Source organism: Mustelus asterias, chromosome 11 (genome assembly GCF_964213995.1).
Source record: "Mustelus asterias chromosome 11, sMusAst1.hap1.1, whole genome shotgun sequence".
NCBI lineage: Eukaryota > Metazoa > Chordata > Chondrichthyes > Carcharhiniformes > Triakidae > Mustelus > Mustelus asterias.
The window spans coordinates 43278812-43296282 of NC_135811.1; the positions used below are offsets into that span (position 1 = coordinate 43278812).

Sequence of the window (17471 nt, forward strand, 5' to 3'; positions counted from 1 at the left end):
ATTCCTTCCCTGCTCTCTGTAACAGTGCATTTCTCTAGAAGAGTTACTCGCTGAAGATGATAGGCCCTTGAAGGACCATGAATTGTGGGCTCTGTGTCATGAGTGTCTGATCAGTCTGCAACTCTGCAAAGATTATCCAGGTATTGAACAGCAAGGCCTGTTAAGGTTTTTTTTATCCATGTCTAAAATTGTGCACATTACTTTTATTTATTTGTATTGGGGCGCCATGGAGAAAATGTTAGGCTTTAAATATCATGAGTTAATATTTGTTGCACCATGTCATTTAATTTTTTTAAAAGAGGCTACGTTCCATCAATCCTGCTCATTGCTGTGGTTGTATTTTTAAGAGCCACTGTTTAATCTATGCTGAGACTCGGAGCAGTAAGAATTGTTGATATCATAGAAACATAAAAACTAGAAGCAGGAGAAGGCCATTCAGCCCTTCGAGCCTGCTCCGCCATTCATTTTGATCATGGCTGATCATCGAATTCAATATCCTGATCCCACCTTCCCCCCAAATCCCTTGGTCCCTTTAGTCCCTAGAACTATATCTAATTTCTTCTTGAAACCGGACAACGTTTTGGCCACATCGACTTTCTGTGGTAGTGAATTCCACACATTCACCACTCTCTGGGTGAAGAAGTTTCTCCTCACTTCAGTTCTAAAAGGTTTACCCCTTATCCTCAAACTATGACCCTAGGAACATTCTTTCAGAATCTACCCTGTCTAACCCTGTTAGAATTTTATAAGTTTCGATGAAATCCCCTCTCACTCTTCTTAGTTTCAGTGGATATAATCCTAACCAACTTAGTCTCTCCTCATATGACAGACCTGCCATCCCAGGAATCAGCCTGGCAAACCTTCACTGTTTTCCCTCTATTGCAAGGACATTCTTCCTCAGATAAGGACACCAAAACTGCACACAATACTGATAAAAGACACAGTTAATATTTTCTGGAAGTGAAATTGAGCTGCAAATATATGTTGAAGCTAAATGCAGTTGATTGTTGCAGAGTGTCAATCATAATGGCCAGATCCATAAAGGCTGATGTTGGATCCATGGCCTGTGCTGAGTTGGCTGATATCTCAGGCTTGTCAGTAATGGTGCGATCCCGTTAACCACATCTGCTGTTGATGGGGAGGAGAAAAATCAGCTGCTCTTCCTATTTCTGTCCAACAGCCCCTGTGGAAAAAGTGCAAATGTGTTGATAATGAGTGAGGTATTGAGAAGCTAGCCCTCAGTCCCCAGTCTGCTGAAAGCCGTAGGCTCCCACATGAAGAAGACCCCTCTTATTTGAGGTAACAGTGATCTCCTGGTACCTGCGTCGCTGTACCCAATATAAGTTAACGGCTGGAATTCTCCAGCCATTCACACCCTGCTGCCACTGCCAGTGAGGATGGAGAATTCAGCACTCGGCCAAATCTCCATTCACTGCAGCGGGACTGGAGAATCGCAGCTGCGAGCGACGTCGGAGAATCCGGCCCAATATCTTTGAAAAGTAGCGTATTTCCAATTCTGTGATTTTAACATTTGGAAAATCTCTCATAAGGCCATGAAAGTTTAAAGTTTAACACCTTGTGTTTTAGGTACATTGCTCGTTTATTTTAAAAAAATCAATGAATAATAGCAATAAAAGAAAATTGCCCTCAAACTTTAATTAAATAATTAAAAACCATTCCAATGCAAATAATCAGTAAATGAGCCCTGCCTTGAGTGATTCTCATTCATACATCAAACTCCTGTTCAAAATCCTTACAAAGGCACAAACCAGTTCGGGAGTGGAAGTGCTCCATAATGTTACAGTTAGCTTTGAAGAAAACAATTTAAGTTTTTTGTTTAAGTTTATTTGGTAATGTCACAAGAAGGCTTACATTAACACTGCAATGAGATTGCTGTGAAAATCCCCTAGTCGCCACACTCTGGCGCCTGTTCGGGTACACTGAGGGAGAATTTAGCATGGAGGAAACCAGAGCACCCAGAGGAAACCCATGCAGACACCACACAGACAGTGACCCAAGCTGGGAATCGAACCCGGGTCTCTGGCGCTGTGAGGAAGCAGTGTTAACCACTGTGCCACCATGTTGCCCTACAGGAGAAATTCGAACATTTTTTGTCAAATAACAGCAGTTATCACCTTAATATCCTCACAAAATCTTTACTTAATTGATTAACAAACTTCTAGTGCTTGCTTAACTAAACATGTGATTCCTTTTGAAAGCAGTGTGTGTGAAGCTATCCTTACACATTCAGGCTCAATAACCATTTAAGATTTTGCACATGCAGCTGTTTGTGTTCATTCTCTGAGGTATAATTTTTACCTCAATAACTTATACACGTTCTTTTTCATGTCACCAAAAAGATTGGAAAACATTCCATTCTTTTGCTATAATCCCAGGCCTAAACAAAATTGGAAGTAACTGCCTCACAAAATGGTGTGAAATGTTTATTTCGAAATGCTCAGATGGGGCTCCCATGTTTCCTCAAAGAATGACACTATTCAAAAACACCTTTAAGCTGACGTTTTGTCTCGAGCATTTTTCGGTAAAATACAATGGGTCGAATTGTCCCGTCCGGCCCGCTGTAAGAATCGTAGTGCGTGGGACAGAAAGTTTGGCAGACCATGTAAAGGTCTGTTCACCTTGGGCGGGAATTTCCGTCTTGACCGGGATTTTCCAGCCCTACCACGGCATGTTTTTCCCTCAGTGGATGCACCAAGCCATTGGCTGCTGGCAGATCTTCTGGTCCCACTATATGGACTTTTCCATGGCTTGCCCACCGGGGAACGTGCCGGGAGGGATCAACTTTGAAGGAACCGGAAGACCCTGCCAACAGAGGACCCAGAAAATCCTGCTCAATATTATTGTTGCCTATCTGGATAAGTCATGATATATTTAAGGTAGGAGGATTAATTTTATGGCCTGTTGATTGACTGTGGCATTTGGAGCCTCTATGGCTATCTGACTGGATATAGTCCAGTGCAGCCACAATGGTGACCAGATGATAATGTCCAAGTCAAGAGGTCAATGACGTATTACACAAATGGTTGTGGTGAATCTTCCTTTGATTTTCCCTCCTGCAGAAGAAGTTCCTTTCTAAATGTGCATCACTTTTTCATACATTTTTTTTTCCTTCATTCCAAATATTAAATTATGCTCTGATGGCAGCCCAACCATTCATCCTCAAGATTTACAATTCTCTTGAGCAGACTTTATCCCATTGCTGCTATAAGCAGACATTTTTTGTTGGGATGTGATGAAAAATAAAGGTTTGTTTTATCTTTTGGAGAGTTCTGCTTTGCTTTGAAAATTTGTTATGTAGCTAATTAGCCCATCTGGCGCAATCTTACCTGTCATGCACGCCATGTCCCCGCTGCAGCGAGGTCGGAGAATTCAGCGGCCAGCCAAATCTCTTCACCGCAGGGGGATGGGAAAATCCCGTCAGTGTGAATGGTGATAAGATTCTGACCACCATTTTGAGTTGCTATTTGCTAACAGCTGGCCACAATGGCTTTTAGCCTGCTTCCAACAAATGACTTCAAGATTTATTTTTAGTTTAAACTTTCTTTGTACATTTTTAATGTTTCTTTTTGTTTCTTTCTAAAAGAAATCCACCCATGTTCCAAAGTTGGGTTTTTAATGGTCCCTTATGACCTCATCACATAACATAATGCAGTTTAAACATACACACAGGCCTGAACTTTTAGGATGCCAAGTGCTCGGCGCCCGCTGTTCTGTGAGTTAGTGGGACAGGCCCGCTGCCATTCCACACTCAATTGAGCATTGATTGGCACCAGGCAGGATGTCCGTCTGCGCTTGGAGAGAAATCTCTCCCAGCCCTCCGGACCTAGCACTGCGCTGGCCAGATGAGGTACTTTTTTAAAAGTTAATTTATGGGATATAGGCATCACTGGCTAGGCCAGAATTTATTGCTCATTCCTAGTCACCCTTCAGAATGTGGTGGCAAGCTGCCTCCTTGAACCGCTGCAGTCCCTGAGATGTAGGTACACCCATAGTTAGGGAGGGAATTTCATGATTTTTAACCCAATGACAGTCGTAGAACTACAATATATTTCCAAGTCAGGATGGTGGGTGACTTGTAGGAGAACCTCCAGGTGGTGGTATTCACAGGCAAATGCTGCTCTTGTCCTGCTAGATGGTAGTAGTTGTGAGTTTGGAAGGTGCTGCCCAGGCAAATGTGGTGAGTTCCTGCTGTGCATTCTGTAAATGGCACACACTGCTGCCGTTGGTGGTGGAGGGATTGAATGTTTGTGGAAGGGGTAGCAATCAAGTAGACTGCTTTGTCCTAGATGCTGTCGAGCTTCTATAGTGTTGTTGGATCTGCATTCATCCAGGCAAGTGGGAAGTGTCCCGTCACACTCCTGACTTGTGCCTTGTAGATGGTGAACAGGCTTTGGGGTTAGGAGATGGGTAGCTCCCCACAGGATTCATAGCCTTTGACTTGCTCTTGTAGCCACAGTATTTGTATGGCTAGTCCAGTTTAGTTTCTGGTCATTGGTAATCCCCAGGATGTTGATCATGGGGGATTCAGCAATGGTAATACCATTGAATGACAAGGAGCGATAGTTAGATTCTCTTGCGTTGGAGATGGTCATTGCCTGGCACTTGTGTGGCGCAAATGTTATTTAGAACCATAGAGCCATAGAAATGATACAGTGTAGAAGGGGGCCATTCGGCCCATCTTGTCCATGCAGACCCAGAGACAACCAGGTGCCCTTTCTAATCCCATATCCCTGCATATGGCCCATAGCCCTGCAATTTACAGGACACGCAGCCTTTGCAGTATGCAGTGCCTTCAGTATTTTTTGACATAACGTGGAGTGAATCAAATTGGCTGAACACTGACATCTGTGATGCTGGGGACCTCTAGAGGGGGCTGAGAGGGATCATCCACTCAGCTCTTCTGGTTGAAATTGTTGCGAATGACTTCTTTTGCGCCAATCTGCTGAACCCCACCATCATTGAGGATGGAGATATTTATGGAGCCTCCTCCTCCAGCGAGTTGTTTAATTGTCCATCAGCATTCATGGCTGGATGTGGTAGGACTGCAGAGCTTATTGGTTGTCCATTGGTTGTGGAATTGCTTAGTTCTGTCTATAACTTGCTGCTTTCGCTGTTGGGCACGCAGGTAGTCCTGTGTTGTAGCTTCGCCAAACTAACTCCTCATTTTTAGGTATGCCTGGTGCAGCTCCTGCCACACCCTCCTTCACTCTTCATTAAACCTGGGTTGACCACGTGGCTTGGTGGTAATAGTAGAGTGGAGGATATGCCAGACTGTGAGGTTACAGATTGTGGTTGAATCCAATTCTACTGCTGCTGATGGTCCACAGCACCTCAGTTATGAGTTGCTGGATCTGTTTGAATTTAGCACGGTGGTAGTGCCACAAAACACAACGGAGGGTATCCTCAATATGAAGACAAGACTTCACCAGCTCGGTCTGTGGACATATTACTGAGCCACTTTTAGTCATTGAAGTCCTCACCCAGCGTAGATTCCGTGCCCTTGCCACCCTCAGTGCTTCCTCCAAGTGGTGTTCAACATGGAGGAATACCGATTCATCAGCTGGGGAGAGATGGTATGTCCCTCTGCTCCTGCCCATTTCCCCCCCCCCCCCACCCCCACCTCACAAACACTCTCTCCCCATGGATCCCACACACTCTCTCTCCCTGCAAGTCTGCAACCCTGGCTAACACCCTCACACAGTCTCCTCCCCTGGACCCCCAACAACCTCAAACTCTCTCTCCTCCCACCCCTCACAGTCTTTGCAATCTTGTTAACGTATCAACGTGAAGATAATCAGTTGTGTTGTGACTGGATCAGGACATGTTACAGGGAGAATACAACTCAATCACACTGACATCGAAACAGCAGTGTAGAGGGAAAAGGTGCAAACTTTAGAGTGGAAATAACCCACCAGCAGCCTGGAAATAAACCAAAGGCACATTCAATAAGATATTCACGCCTTTACGTTGGTTGCTTGCATGTTTTACTTGAGCTTGAGCTGTATTTAAGAACACAAGATTGACCCCCACTCCCCATGATACAGATCACATATAGAATGGAAATCAGCTACTAATGGTTTCAGCCATGTTTGCGTCATGTTATGGGGCCCATTCATATCTGTAAATGCAACAGTAATAATTAGTCTACCAGAGCTCGCACGCTCAACATCTGGCATATTATTAAGGTGGAATAAACTGAGCCATTTTGCCATTATACTCTCCACAAAAACCGGCGCATCTTGAATTAGCAATTCCTCTCTTTCCAGGAGATACATTTAAAGAGATTTTATATGAAAAAGTTAGAGGAACCACAGTAACGATCCCCCCACCCCCCCCAAAACAAAAATGCCAACAAAATCCCCTGGACCCTCCCCATGAGGGCATGAATGCATTTCTGTTCAGCAAACATGTCCGAGTTCCCCAGTCGATATGACTGTCCCGCTATCACAGGATCTCTTTCACATGCCCTCTAACATTCAGTCAATAAGGTGAAAGTTCACTCCGAGAACATTTTCCAAACATTTTCTTTTCATTTTCCAAAAAATACCTCTCAGCAACAAGAACATTATTTCTTCTGCTGCCAAAAAATGACCCAACCAGATTAAATGTCTGGTTAAATAAGAGAAAAAGAACAATACAACGTGCTTTGAAAACACGAGCAATTGTGTTTGATATGGTGCAGCTTATATCTCTTGACTCGTTACATGAGTTGGAGGATTTGGGGATTTGTACAGAACTGTGACACAACCTTGGTCTGAAATGACTGCGCATTCTGAATTGGGACTTGAAGTCTTGCTTCAAACTGTAAAAGAAGATGGAGAGAGTCAGCAGCCATAAGACTTGTGCTGCCAGGTTCACATTCCAGGTACGGCGCCGACCACTTGATATGAGTATTATCCACCAGATACCTCGTCTCTCTTCCGCATGGGGAAGTGGACCAACCTGGGACGGCTCAGTGGTTAGCACTGCTGTCTCGCAGTGCTAGGGACCCGTGTTCAGTTCCAACCTTCGGTGACTTATCTGAGTGGAGTTTGCACATTCTCCCCATGTCTGTGTGGGTTTCCTCTGGGTGCTCCAGTTTCCTCCCACAGTCCAAAGATGTGTAAGTTAGATTGATTGACTACATTAAATTGCCCCTTGTGTCCCACGATGTGGGATTAGCGGGGTAACCATGTGGGATTACAGGAATAGGGCCTGGGTAAAATTTTAAAAAGGTGGGCTGGTGCAGACTTAATGGACCGAATGGCCTCCTTCTGCACTGTTAGGATTCTATGATTCTATGACCTGAATTCATCTCTCAGCAGCTTCCTGTAGAGGTAGGACTTGAGGGCACATTGATGCTTGAGGTGGTTAAACCACTCTGTCTCCATGCTGTGCTTGGCCAAGTGATGAGCGCCGGCTGACAGATCCTGAGGGACCCCTGGTGTTTGTGATATATATAAATGACTTGGAAGAAAATGTAGCTGGCCTGATTAGCAAGTTCACAGATGATATTAAGAGTGCTGGAGTTGCGGATAGTGATGAAGATTGTCAGAGAATGCAGCACGATATAGATAGGCTGGAAAATTGGGCGGAGAAATGGCAGATGGAATTTAATCCCGGTAAATGCGAGATGATGCACTTTGATAGATTCAGCTGGGGGTTACACACAGATCTGGGAGTACAGGTCCACGGATCCTTAGAAGTGGCAGGACAAGTGGAAAAGATGGTGAAGAAAGCATATGGCATGCTTGCCTTCATCGGCTGGGGCATCGGGTATAAAAGTTGGCAAATTATGTTAGTTATATAAAACGTTGGTTAGGCCACATTTGGAATGATGTGTTCAATTCTGGTCACCACACTACCAGAAGGAGGTGGAGGCTTTGGAGGGAGAACAGAAAACGTTTACCAGGATGTTGCCTGGTATGGAGGGTATTAGCTATGAGGAGAGATGGAATAAACTAGGATTGTTTTCCCTGGATAGACGGAGGCTGAGGGGTGACCTGATAGAAGTTTATAAAATTATGCAAGGTATAGATAGGGAAGGAGTTGGAAGCTTCTTGTTGGAATGTTGTCCAGTTGGAAGCTTTTTCCCAGGGCAGAATTGACAATTGCAAGAGGGCACAAGTTCAAGATAAGGGGGTAAAAGGTTCAGTGGAGATGTGTAGAGGAAAGTTTTTACACAGAGGGTGATGGGAGCCTGGAATGCATTGCCACGTGAGGTGGTTGAGGCAGACACATTAGCGACATTTAAGACTTATCTGCATAGACACATGAATACAGGTGGTTGGCCTAGATAGGACAATGTGATCGGCGCAGGCTTGGAGGACTGAAGGGCCTGTTCCCGTGCTGTACTGTTCTTTGTTTGTTATTTGGTTGTCCAACCTGGTGGCCTGGAGGAAAAGCTGGGGAGAGCAGGTGAACCGCAGCCACAGTCTCTTGTGCCTCTGGCTCTCTGGTTCCTCCCCCCAACATTGGTCAGGACCTAAGCATGGTGTGTTTCATTGTAAGTCCACCTCTGTGATGGTCAATTAACTCATTTTGTAAATCTAATTCAGTAATTTCAAAAGATTGTCTGTTATGATTATATTTTCTTTATATTTTGTAGAGTACTTGTGTCTAGAGTCTGCATACATTGACACTCGTGGAAAAGTCTTGTTTCTCTCCCCAATGAGCAATGGTATGGAAAGCTGCATCTTTACTTTCTGTTTGATGTTCTGAATAAAGTCATTGAAATGTTTTCAATAGTTGACAGCCACTGCCAAGTTCAGTTCATCGATGCCCATTCTTTCTCCTTAGGAAATCTGGATTCATTCTATTTGGCACCTGAATTTGAAAATCAAGGAGTGGTTACAGAAAAGGTTTGACCATTAAATTGAGATTATTTCCCTGTCACAAAACCCTGTACCAATAGCCAGTAGATCTCTCTGAATGAATGTATCTTCGCAACAGGTTTGCGTCTATGGCGTTGCAGCCATTTTGTGGGCAGCAGCTAAATTCAACGCTCCAGTGAATCAGAAGTTACCATTATCCAGAAATCTCAAGAATTTGCTTTTGGATATGGCGAAGAGAAACTCCAGAGAAAGACCTTCAATCACTGATGCACTGGAGGTACATGTGCCAAGCCTCTCGTATTCTAGCTAGTCGTTTCTGCTAAATACCTTTTCTGCAAATAATATCGAAGTTACCTCACACTTATTAAAATAAATTTCTCAAAATTCAAGCAGTGCCTTTAGCCAACAGTCCTGTCTGCATTCTGTGCCACCAGATGATGCAGCCTCAATATAACCTCTCAGATGTAGGCCTGTACCACCATCTATCTGTATGAGCTTGTCATTGATTCTGGTGCTAATAATCAGATTGCATCTGTGTTTTAATGAGATTTGATTAATGGACAGTAAGTATTGAAACTTTGAGAATAATCAGAATAATGTTGTGTAGTGAAAGTCGACATACAATTCAATCCACCAGCTTACCCTGATCTTTGTTATTACTATTATTATTATTGTGCAGTTCTGGTCACCTCACTATAAGAAGGATGTGGAAGCGCTGGAAAGAGTGCAGAGGAGATTTACCAGGATGCTGCCTGGTTTGGAGGGTAGGTCTTATGAGGAAAGGTTGAGGGAGCTAGGGCTGTTCTCTCTGGAGCGGAGGAGGCTGAGGGGAGACTTAATAGAGGTTTATAAAATGATGAAGGGGATAGATAGAGTGAACGTTCAAAGACTATTTCCTCGGGTGGATGGAGCTATTACAAGGGGGCACAACTATAGGGTTCGTGGTGGGAGATATAGGAAGGATATCAGAGGTAGGTTCTTTACGCAGAGAGTGGTTGGGGTGTGGAATGGACTGCCTGCAGTGATCGTGGAGTCAGACACTTTAGGAACATTTAAGCGGTTATTGGATAGGCACATGGAGCACACCAGGATGATAAGGAGTGGGATAGCTTGATCTTGGTTTCAGATAAAGCTCGGCACAACATCATGGGCCGAAGGGCCTGTTCTGTGCTGTACTGTTCTATGTTCTATGTCTATGTTCTATTACAGTATCATTTTTATGGTAAAGTCTAACATGTTGGGTGGGGTTCCCCAGCCTCACCAGGTGGTCGGCGGGAATCCCGATGCCTCGCAGAATGGGGTGGCAGACAAAAATAGGGATTCTCAACAGGGCATCAAGGCAATCGAGATTCACCTGACCCCGCCCTGCTAGCCCTCTTCAGGTTCCTGCCCATAGCGGCGGCAACGCAATCATAATGCAAACCTGCTGATTGTATTATAATTCCTGGGTTCGGCAACTCATTCATAATCCCTCCACCATTCACCCAGCTCCCCCCCCAGCGGGAATAGAACCAGGGCGGGCTTCAGTGTTGTAACCACAAGTGGGGACATGGCATGCTGGACTACAAGGATCCAGAGGAGCACCACTAACTCCTCAGGAATGAGAAGCATCCTCCCCCACTCCCACACCACTTAAATCACAGGTCACCTCCACCCCCACACCACACAGGCATGAGGGTAACCCAGCATGACCCCCATTCAGGCCCTCTTCCCCCTCTTCCCCCCAATTAACTCCCCTTCCCCCTCTGTTGCCCCACTCAGACCCCCACCATCAGACTCCCTAAAATCAGGCCCTCATCCTGCTCACACCCCCCCCCTCCCCCATTCAACCTCCATCCCCCTCAGACCTCCACTCAGACACCCCTTCAGACCACGCGCCTTGTCAGTTCTAACATGGTTTCTACACCCTGGCACTAACACCTGGCCTGGGCTCTGAGGAGTATCAAGGAGGTGCATCCATTGACCATTTGCCCCTCTGCCACTTCCAGGCTTCAGAGGAAGGATCCCTCAAGGCCTTGGGCATTGGGTGGGCTTGGTCTGGAGCCAAGGGGTTGCATTCAGCACTCTCCTCTGGGATGGGGGTTTCATGGCCCGTGGCTGGACTTCCCCCTCTAGCCCTGGCAGACCTGAAGAACATCCCTGACATGGCGATTTGAGGCAGACCCTGTGATTAACATTAACATCACCATTCCTGCCTGTCAGCTGTGAACATTTTGAAATGGCCAGGTCACTTTCATCTCCATGCCCTGCCCGGCATGGAGACTTGTAACCTGACATCTCTGACTCCAGGCCCCTGGCAGGCTTTTAAATCATTGCAGCACTCCATTCTGCAGCAGTGATTTTCCTTTCTCCCTGCACACAGGTTAGATTTGAAGTATTTGAGACTTCCTAACAAGCTAAAACCTTCTCTAGTGCATTGGAACCCTTTGATCTTTATCAATTTCAAAGCACTGTGCTTTGAAAGAAGTTTCCAATGACAGCTTAATGGATTTCTACTCATGCTCCAGTCAGCTGTGATTATTTCAATTTCCCTTCATACTTGAATTGTAACTCAAGTACCTCCATTGATCCTAACCACAATATTTACAAAGGCTTTAAGCCTTCTGGAAAGCTCTGCTTTCTTCAAAAGCAATAAGCGGCTTCCTGGGGGCAGCGCACCACTGGCACCTCCAAGGCACATGGCCTGAAGTAGAGCCTGAGTTTGGGAGGTCTGAGAGGGAAGGGGGCCTGAGGGGGGTGGGGGGTCATAGGAGAAAGGGGGCCTGAGTGGGGGGTGGGGGGGGGTGTGGTGATTGGTTGGGTCAGGCCACTCTCATGCCTGCGTGGTGTGGAAGGGTTACCCGTTATTTGTGGGTGCGGTGGAGGATTTCCCTCTTTTATTTGATTTATTATTGTCACATGTATTAGTATACGATGAAAAGTATTGTTTTTTGTGCGCTATACAGACAAAGCAAACCGTACATAGAGAAGGGAAGGAGAGGGTGCAGAATGTAGTGTTACAGTCATAGCTAGGGTGCAGAGAAAGACCAGCTGAATATGAGGAAAGTCCATTCAAAAGTCTGATGGCAGCAGGGAAGAAGCTGTTCTTGTGATGGTCGGTACATGTCCTCAGACTTTTGTATCTTCTTCCAGACGGAAGAAGGTGGAAGAGAGTATGTTGGGGTGCCTGGGGTCCTTGATTATGTTGGCTGCTTTTCTGAGGCAGCGGCAAGTGGAGACAGTGTCAGTGGATGGGAGGCTGGTTTGCATGATAGACTGGGCTTCATTCATGACCGTTTGTCATTTCTTATGGTCTTGGACAGTGCAGGAACCATACCAAGCTGTGATACAACCAGAAAGAATGCTTTCTATGATGCATCTGTAAAAGTTGGTGAGAATTGGAGCCGACATGCCAGATTTCTTTAGCCTCCCGAGAAAGTAGAGGCGTTGGTGGGGCTTTCTTAACTACAGCATCGGCGTGGAGGGACCAGGACAGGTTGTTGGTGATCTGGACATCCAGAAACTTGAAGTTCCCAACCACTTCCATTTCATCCTTGTTGATGTAGCCAGGGGCATGTCCTCCACTATGCCAATTGAAATCGATGACTACCTCCTTCATTTTGATGACATTGAAGGGGAGATTATTGTCGTCACACCTGTTCACCAGATTCTCTATCTCTTTCCTGTACTCCATCTCATCATTGTTTGAGATCCGACCCACTACGGTGGTGTCATCAGCGGACCTGAAAATCGAGTTGGAGGGGAATTTGGCCGCACAGTCAAAGGTGTATGAGGAGTATAATAAGGGGCTGAGGACACAGCCTTGTGGGGCACCGGTGTTGAGGATGATCATGGAGGAGGTATTGTTGCCTATCCTTACTGATTGTGGTCTGTGGGTTAGGAAGTCTCAGATCCAGTTGCAGAGGGATGTGCCAAGCCCTAAGCCACAGAGTTTGGAGATGAGTTTTGTAGGAATAATGGTGTTGAAGGCTGAGCTGTAGTCAATAAATAGGAGTCTGACATAAGTGTCTTTGTTCTCTTGGTGTCCCAGGGTTGAGTGTAGAGCCAGGAAGATGATGTCTGCTGTGGACCTGCTGCAGCGATAGGTGAACTTTAATGGATCCAGGCAATCTGGGAGCCGGAATTAATTCATGGCATGACTAACCTTTCGAAGCACTTCATAATGATGGATGTCAGAGCCCCTGGCAATAGTCATTAAGGCACTCTGCCTGGCTTTTCTTTGGTACAAGGATGATGGTCATCTTCTTGAAGCATATAATGATCTCAGATTAGTGTGCAGAAAGGTTAAAGATGTCTGCGAATGTCCCCACCAGCAGGATCTGAGTGCTCATCTGGGTACGCCACTCAGTGAATTTGACATTTCCTCATGCACTTCTTCAAACTATTTTTTTGTTCATTCAAGGGACGTGGGAATCATTGGCTAGGCCATCAGTTATTGCCCCATCCCTATTTGCTCTTGGGAAGGTGGTGGTGAGCCGCCTTCCTGAACCACTGCACTCCATGTGGTGTAGGTATACCCACAGTGTTGTTAGGGAGGGAGTTCTCAGATTTTAACCCAGTGACAGTGAAGGAATGTCGATATATTTCCAGGTTGGGATGGTGAACAGCTTGGAGGGGAACTTGCAGTTAGTGGTGTTCCTATATATCTGCTGCTCTCATCCTTCTGGATGGTAACTATTGTGGGTTCGGAAGGTGGTGTCCAGGGAGCATTGATGAGTCCCTACAGTGCATCTAGTAGATGTTACACACCACGGCTATTGTGTATTGGTGATGGAGGGAGTGAATGTTTGTGGATAGGGTGCCGATCCAGCTCATAGAAATCCATAGTAACTGGCTGGGTGGTCCAAATGTGATAGGGAATTTGACAGATGCTGACCTTCATATGCTTTGTTCTCGCATTCTGCTCGTTATTATTTTAATGGAATTATAGAAATTAAAGTAAGCAAAGGTGAGGATTTAAAGTCCAATCATGGGGGGAAGCGCCATGTTTATTGTGTCCTGCAAGTGCTGAAAACTTGCATAAATTTAGAGCTGAAACAACAATGGAGTTAACCAACTTTTATGCTCATGCAATCTTCTTTTATTTTCACAGATTTGTAGCGATTACCTTATTAATCGAGGAATTGACAGCAGAGAGATTTTGATTTTGCTGAGGAATTCTATCATACAGGTAATTCTACTGACTTCAAGCTCCTAAAATAAATCAATTGGTAGTTCCCTTCATTCATTATTGGCTAAATCTCAGTGTTAATTTCTGATACAGCACTGCCAGAGTTCCAATGGTATTGCTTCTATTAGAGTCAGCACAAGAACATTGTAGAAAGTGGTATATCATGAGATAGAGAACATAGTATTGTTTATTTTATTCCCCTTCCTCTCAACATTTAACTTTGAGGCATCTTTTGGTACTATGCTGTCACCTTCACTTTCTGTTCAATACTTCTTTCAGTTTCTCCCATTTTTCTTGTGGTCACCACAATCCTGTTTGATCGTCCTTCTCCATGTCATGCTGTCAGTCACTGATCCTCTTCCAATCCTTCATTTTTCCTTCTTCTTGGCAGTCTCATCTCCATCACTCTGCTCACCACATTTCCGCCCTCTCTCTCTCTCCCCCCACAACAGATGACTATATCATTTCAATCATTTCACAGTGTGAAAGGAAGCTTTTCAGCCCATTGTGTCTGCACCAGTTTTCCAAATGAGCATCATGACTTAGTGCCATTCCCCAACTTTTTCCCAACCCCTGCACATTGTTTCTATTCAAATAATCATCTAATGCCTCGAATGAACCTACCTCCACCACATTTCCAGGCAGTGCATTCCAGGCCTGAACAGCTTTCTATGTGAAAAAGATTTTTCTCACATCACGTTTGCTTTTTTTGCAAATCACTTTAAATCTGTGCCCTCTTGCTCTCGATCCTTTTACAAGCAGGAACAGTTTCTATCGACTCTCTCCAGTCCCCTCAGGATTTTGAACATTCCTATCAAACCTTCACTTAGCCTTCTTCTCTCCAAAGAGAACAATCCTAACCTCTCCAATCTTTCTCATAACTGAAGTTTCTCATCCCTGGAACCCTCTTGTAAGCCTCTTCTATATTCCCTCCAACATTTTCACATCCTTCCTAAAGTGTGGCACCCAGAACTGTATGCAGTATTCCAGCTGAGGCCTAGCTAGTGTCTTGTATAAGTTCAGCATAACCTCCTTGCTCTTGTACTCTATGCCACTATTAATAAAGCCCTGTCCTGTTTCTCCCTGTCCTGGCACCTCTGATGATCTAAATACATATGCACCCAGCTTCCGCTGCTCCTACACCCCTTTAAGAATTTTTCCCCCTATTTTGTATTGTCTGTCCAAGTTCTTCCTGCCAAAATGCATCATCTCACTTCTCCACATTGAACTTTATCTGCCACCTATCCGCCCATTCCACCAACTTGTCTATGTCCTTTTGAAAATCTAGAATATCCTCCTCACAGTTCATGCTCACCTCGCTTACTTTCTTTGATACTCCCACAAACTTCACTGATAGTTTGAAGGCTGCCAAGTGCCACTCCTGGAGCTACTGGAGGGAAAGTGAGGATAGCCCCTTTATGGATTCCCTGGGCCTATCAGAGGACACGCCACCACCCCTCCAAAGTCTGTTCCCCCTGCCATCTCTACTCCCCAGCCTTTGCACCCTGGCTCTTGCCTTCACTCCCCAGCCCCTCCTACCTTGGCCCTGACAAGGAACTTGCCCCCCCCACCCATCCCCAACTTACCTCTCCATTTGGTATTGGCAATGACATTTGCTGGGGTCTTGATGCTGTCCCAGCATTGATCACCACTCCTGGTGGCGCTGGCTGGAACCAGAGAGCTGCCAGCCATCTGATTGGTCAGCAGCTCTTGGAGACCAGACTTCCTCCTCAGAAAATGGGCTTGCCATCAAATCTCCCACCACGGTGGGGCAGGAACCCCAGTGAAACCCTGAGCATGAATCTTTTGGATGGGATTCTAAACCGATGCCCCATTTGCTCTCTCATGGGCAGCTATAACAGAACTTACTTTGAAGAGAAGAAATTGAGTTATTCCTGGTGTCCTGGTCAATATTTATCCCTCAATCAATATTACTAAAATAGATCATCACATTGCTATCTTTGGGACCTTGCTTTGCATAAATTGGCTGCCACATTTCTAACATTACAACAATAAGTAAATGACTTAAGTGGGTGTAAATCACTTCTTGCTTCACTTGGCAACAAGCATGTGTGAGATGGTCTTACCGACACAGATTGACTGATATTAATGTAGTTATGATTGCAATCAGTGCCTGCTCGTTGCAGCAAACAATTTTGTCTTTTAAAACACATTTAGACAGTTACATGGGTAAGATAGGTACAGAGGGATATGGGCCAAACACAGGAAATTGGGACTAGCTTACTGGTTAAAAATAAGGCATGGACAAGTTGGTCCGAAGGGCCTGTTTCCATACTGTAAACCTCTATGACTAAATATTTTAGCACTGAAAGTTTACTCAGCAGCATTGATTTTCCAGTCAGACGTATCCAGTGAGGAGTGGCACTCGTCCAGTGAGGAGTGGCACTCGCCCACTGGAGTGTGGCTCAGAAAATCTTGGGCCTGGGGAGCTTGACTTTCAGCTCATGAACTTAATTCGATGAGCAACCCCCATTTTCCCAGTTATTATTCCCTGTCAGTTCACTAGGAGCACTTGGATGAGGACTGGCTCGAGTGCGTTGAATGGCTGTTGTGAATGAGTACGTTAAAATGGAGTCTGAATGCAGACTTCCCTTACAGCTGGGATTCCCACTTTGACAATCCTGAGTTTTTAAAGTGGAAAATTAGAGAAGGGAAATAATGGCTGAATCGTGTGCAGAATGAATTCCAGGAGAATTTGCCACATCTTCTGCATTGTTTGGCAGCATCTGGTAAGTGAAGGAGCAAATAGGGTGAGAATGAAGAAGATGCTAAAAATGGTGCTAGTCCTCAGCTTGATGGAAGCTTGCAAATTCGCTATTCCGCAGTCCTCACACACATTTCTATGCCAAGTGGGCCAAGTGCTGCTGCTTCAAAGGAACTGAAGAGGCTTTTCCCACACAAGTCTGTTCTCAGCATTATGCACCACCTGTCCTGTAAAGAAAGAAGCATATGTCGCAATTCACATTATTGGGAGAAGATACAGAATTAAATCAGAGCCATTGTACAGGCAACAGTAGTAATGATTACATTAATATGTATCAAATAGCAAAGTTGTTAGAGTGTAGCTCCCAGCAAGGTTGTAAGTGATGGCAAATTTGCAGATGTTTCAAAGTGCGCTTGAGGTTAGATGGTCCTGCTGATGTAGGCATCATCACGGGTGGGACGGGAAAATCTGGAGAGCAGCCAAAAGAATTTCCAAGTTCGTTGCTTACTTATACAAGACTTCCAGCCTTTTCTCACCTTGTGGCAAATCACAATTAGCTTCTGAGGCCACAAGGTTCAGCTTGGTAGCATCATTGGAACCAACGCTACAGAACGTTGGGTGCAGCACTTCCGGTCACTTTGGTTGTGACCAGGATGGCACCAAGTGCTAGGAAGGGACACTAGGATGAGCCTACCATACATGTAACAGAAACTTTCGCAATGAATGGATTATGATCTCTCGT

At 45.1% G+C, this 17471-nt stretch overlaps 1 protein-coding gene across 1 annotated transcript in view; it reads left to right on the plus strand.

Annotated features, from left to right (window-relative positions):
* Positions 1 to 17471, plus strand: part of kndc1 (kinase non-catalytic C-lobe domain containing 1) — a 207437-nt gene that overhangs the window by 82107 nt on the left and 107859 nt on the right. The window contains exons 8-11 of the mRNA XM_078222911.1: positions 26 to 140; positions 8800 to 8861; positions 8953 to 9111; positions 13927 to 14004. Of these exons, the coding sequence (XP_078079037.1) occupies positions 26 to 140; positions 8800 to 8861; positions 8953 to 9111; positions 13927 to 14004 (414 nt within the window). The remainder of the gene's footprint in view (positions 1 to 25; positions 141 to 8799; positions 8862 to 8952; positions 9112 to 13926; positions 14005 to 17471) is intronic.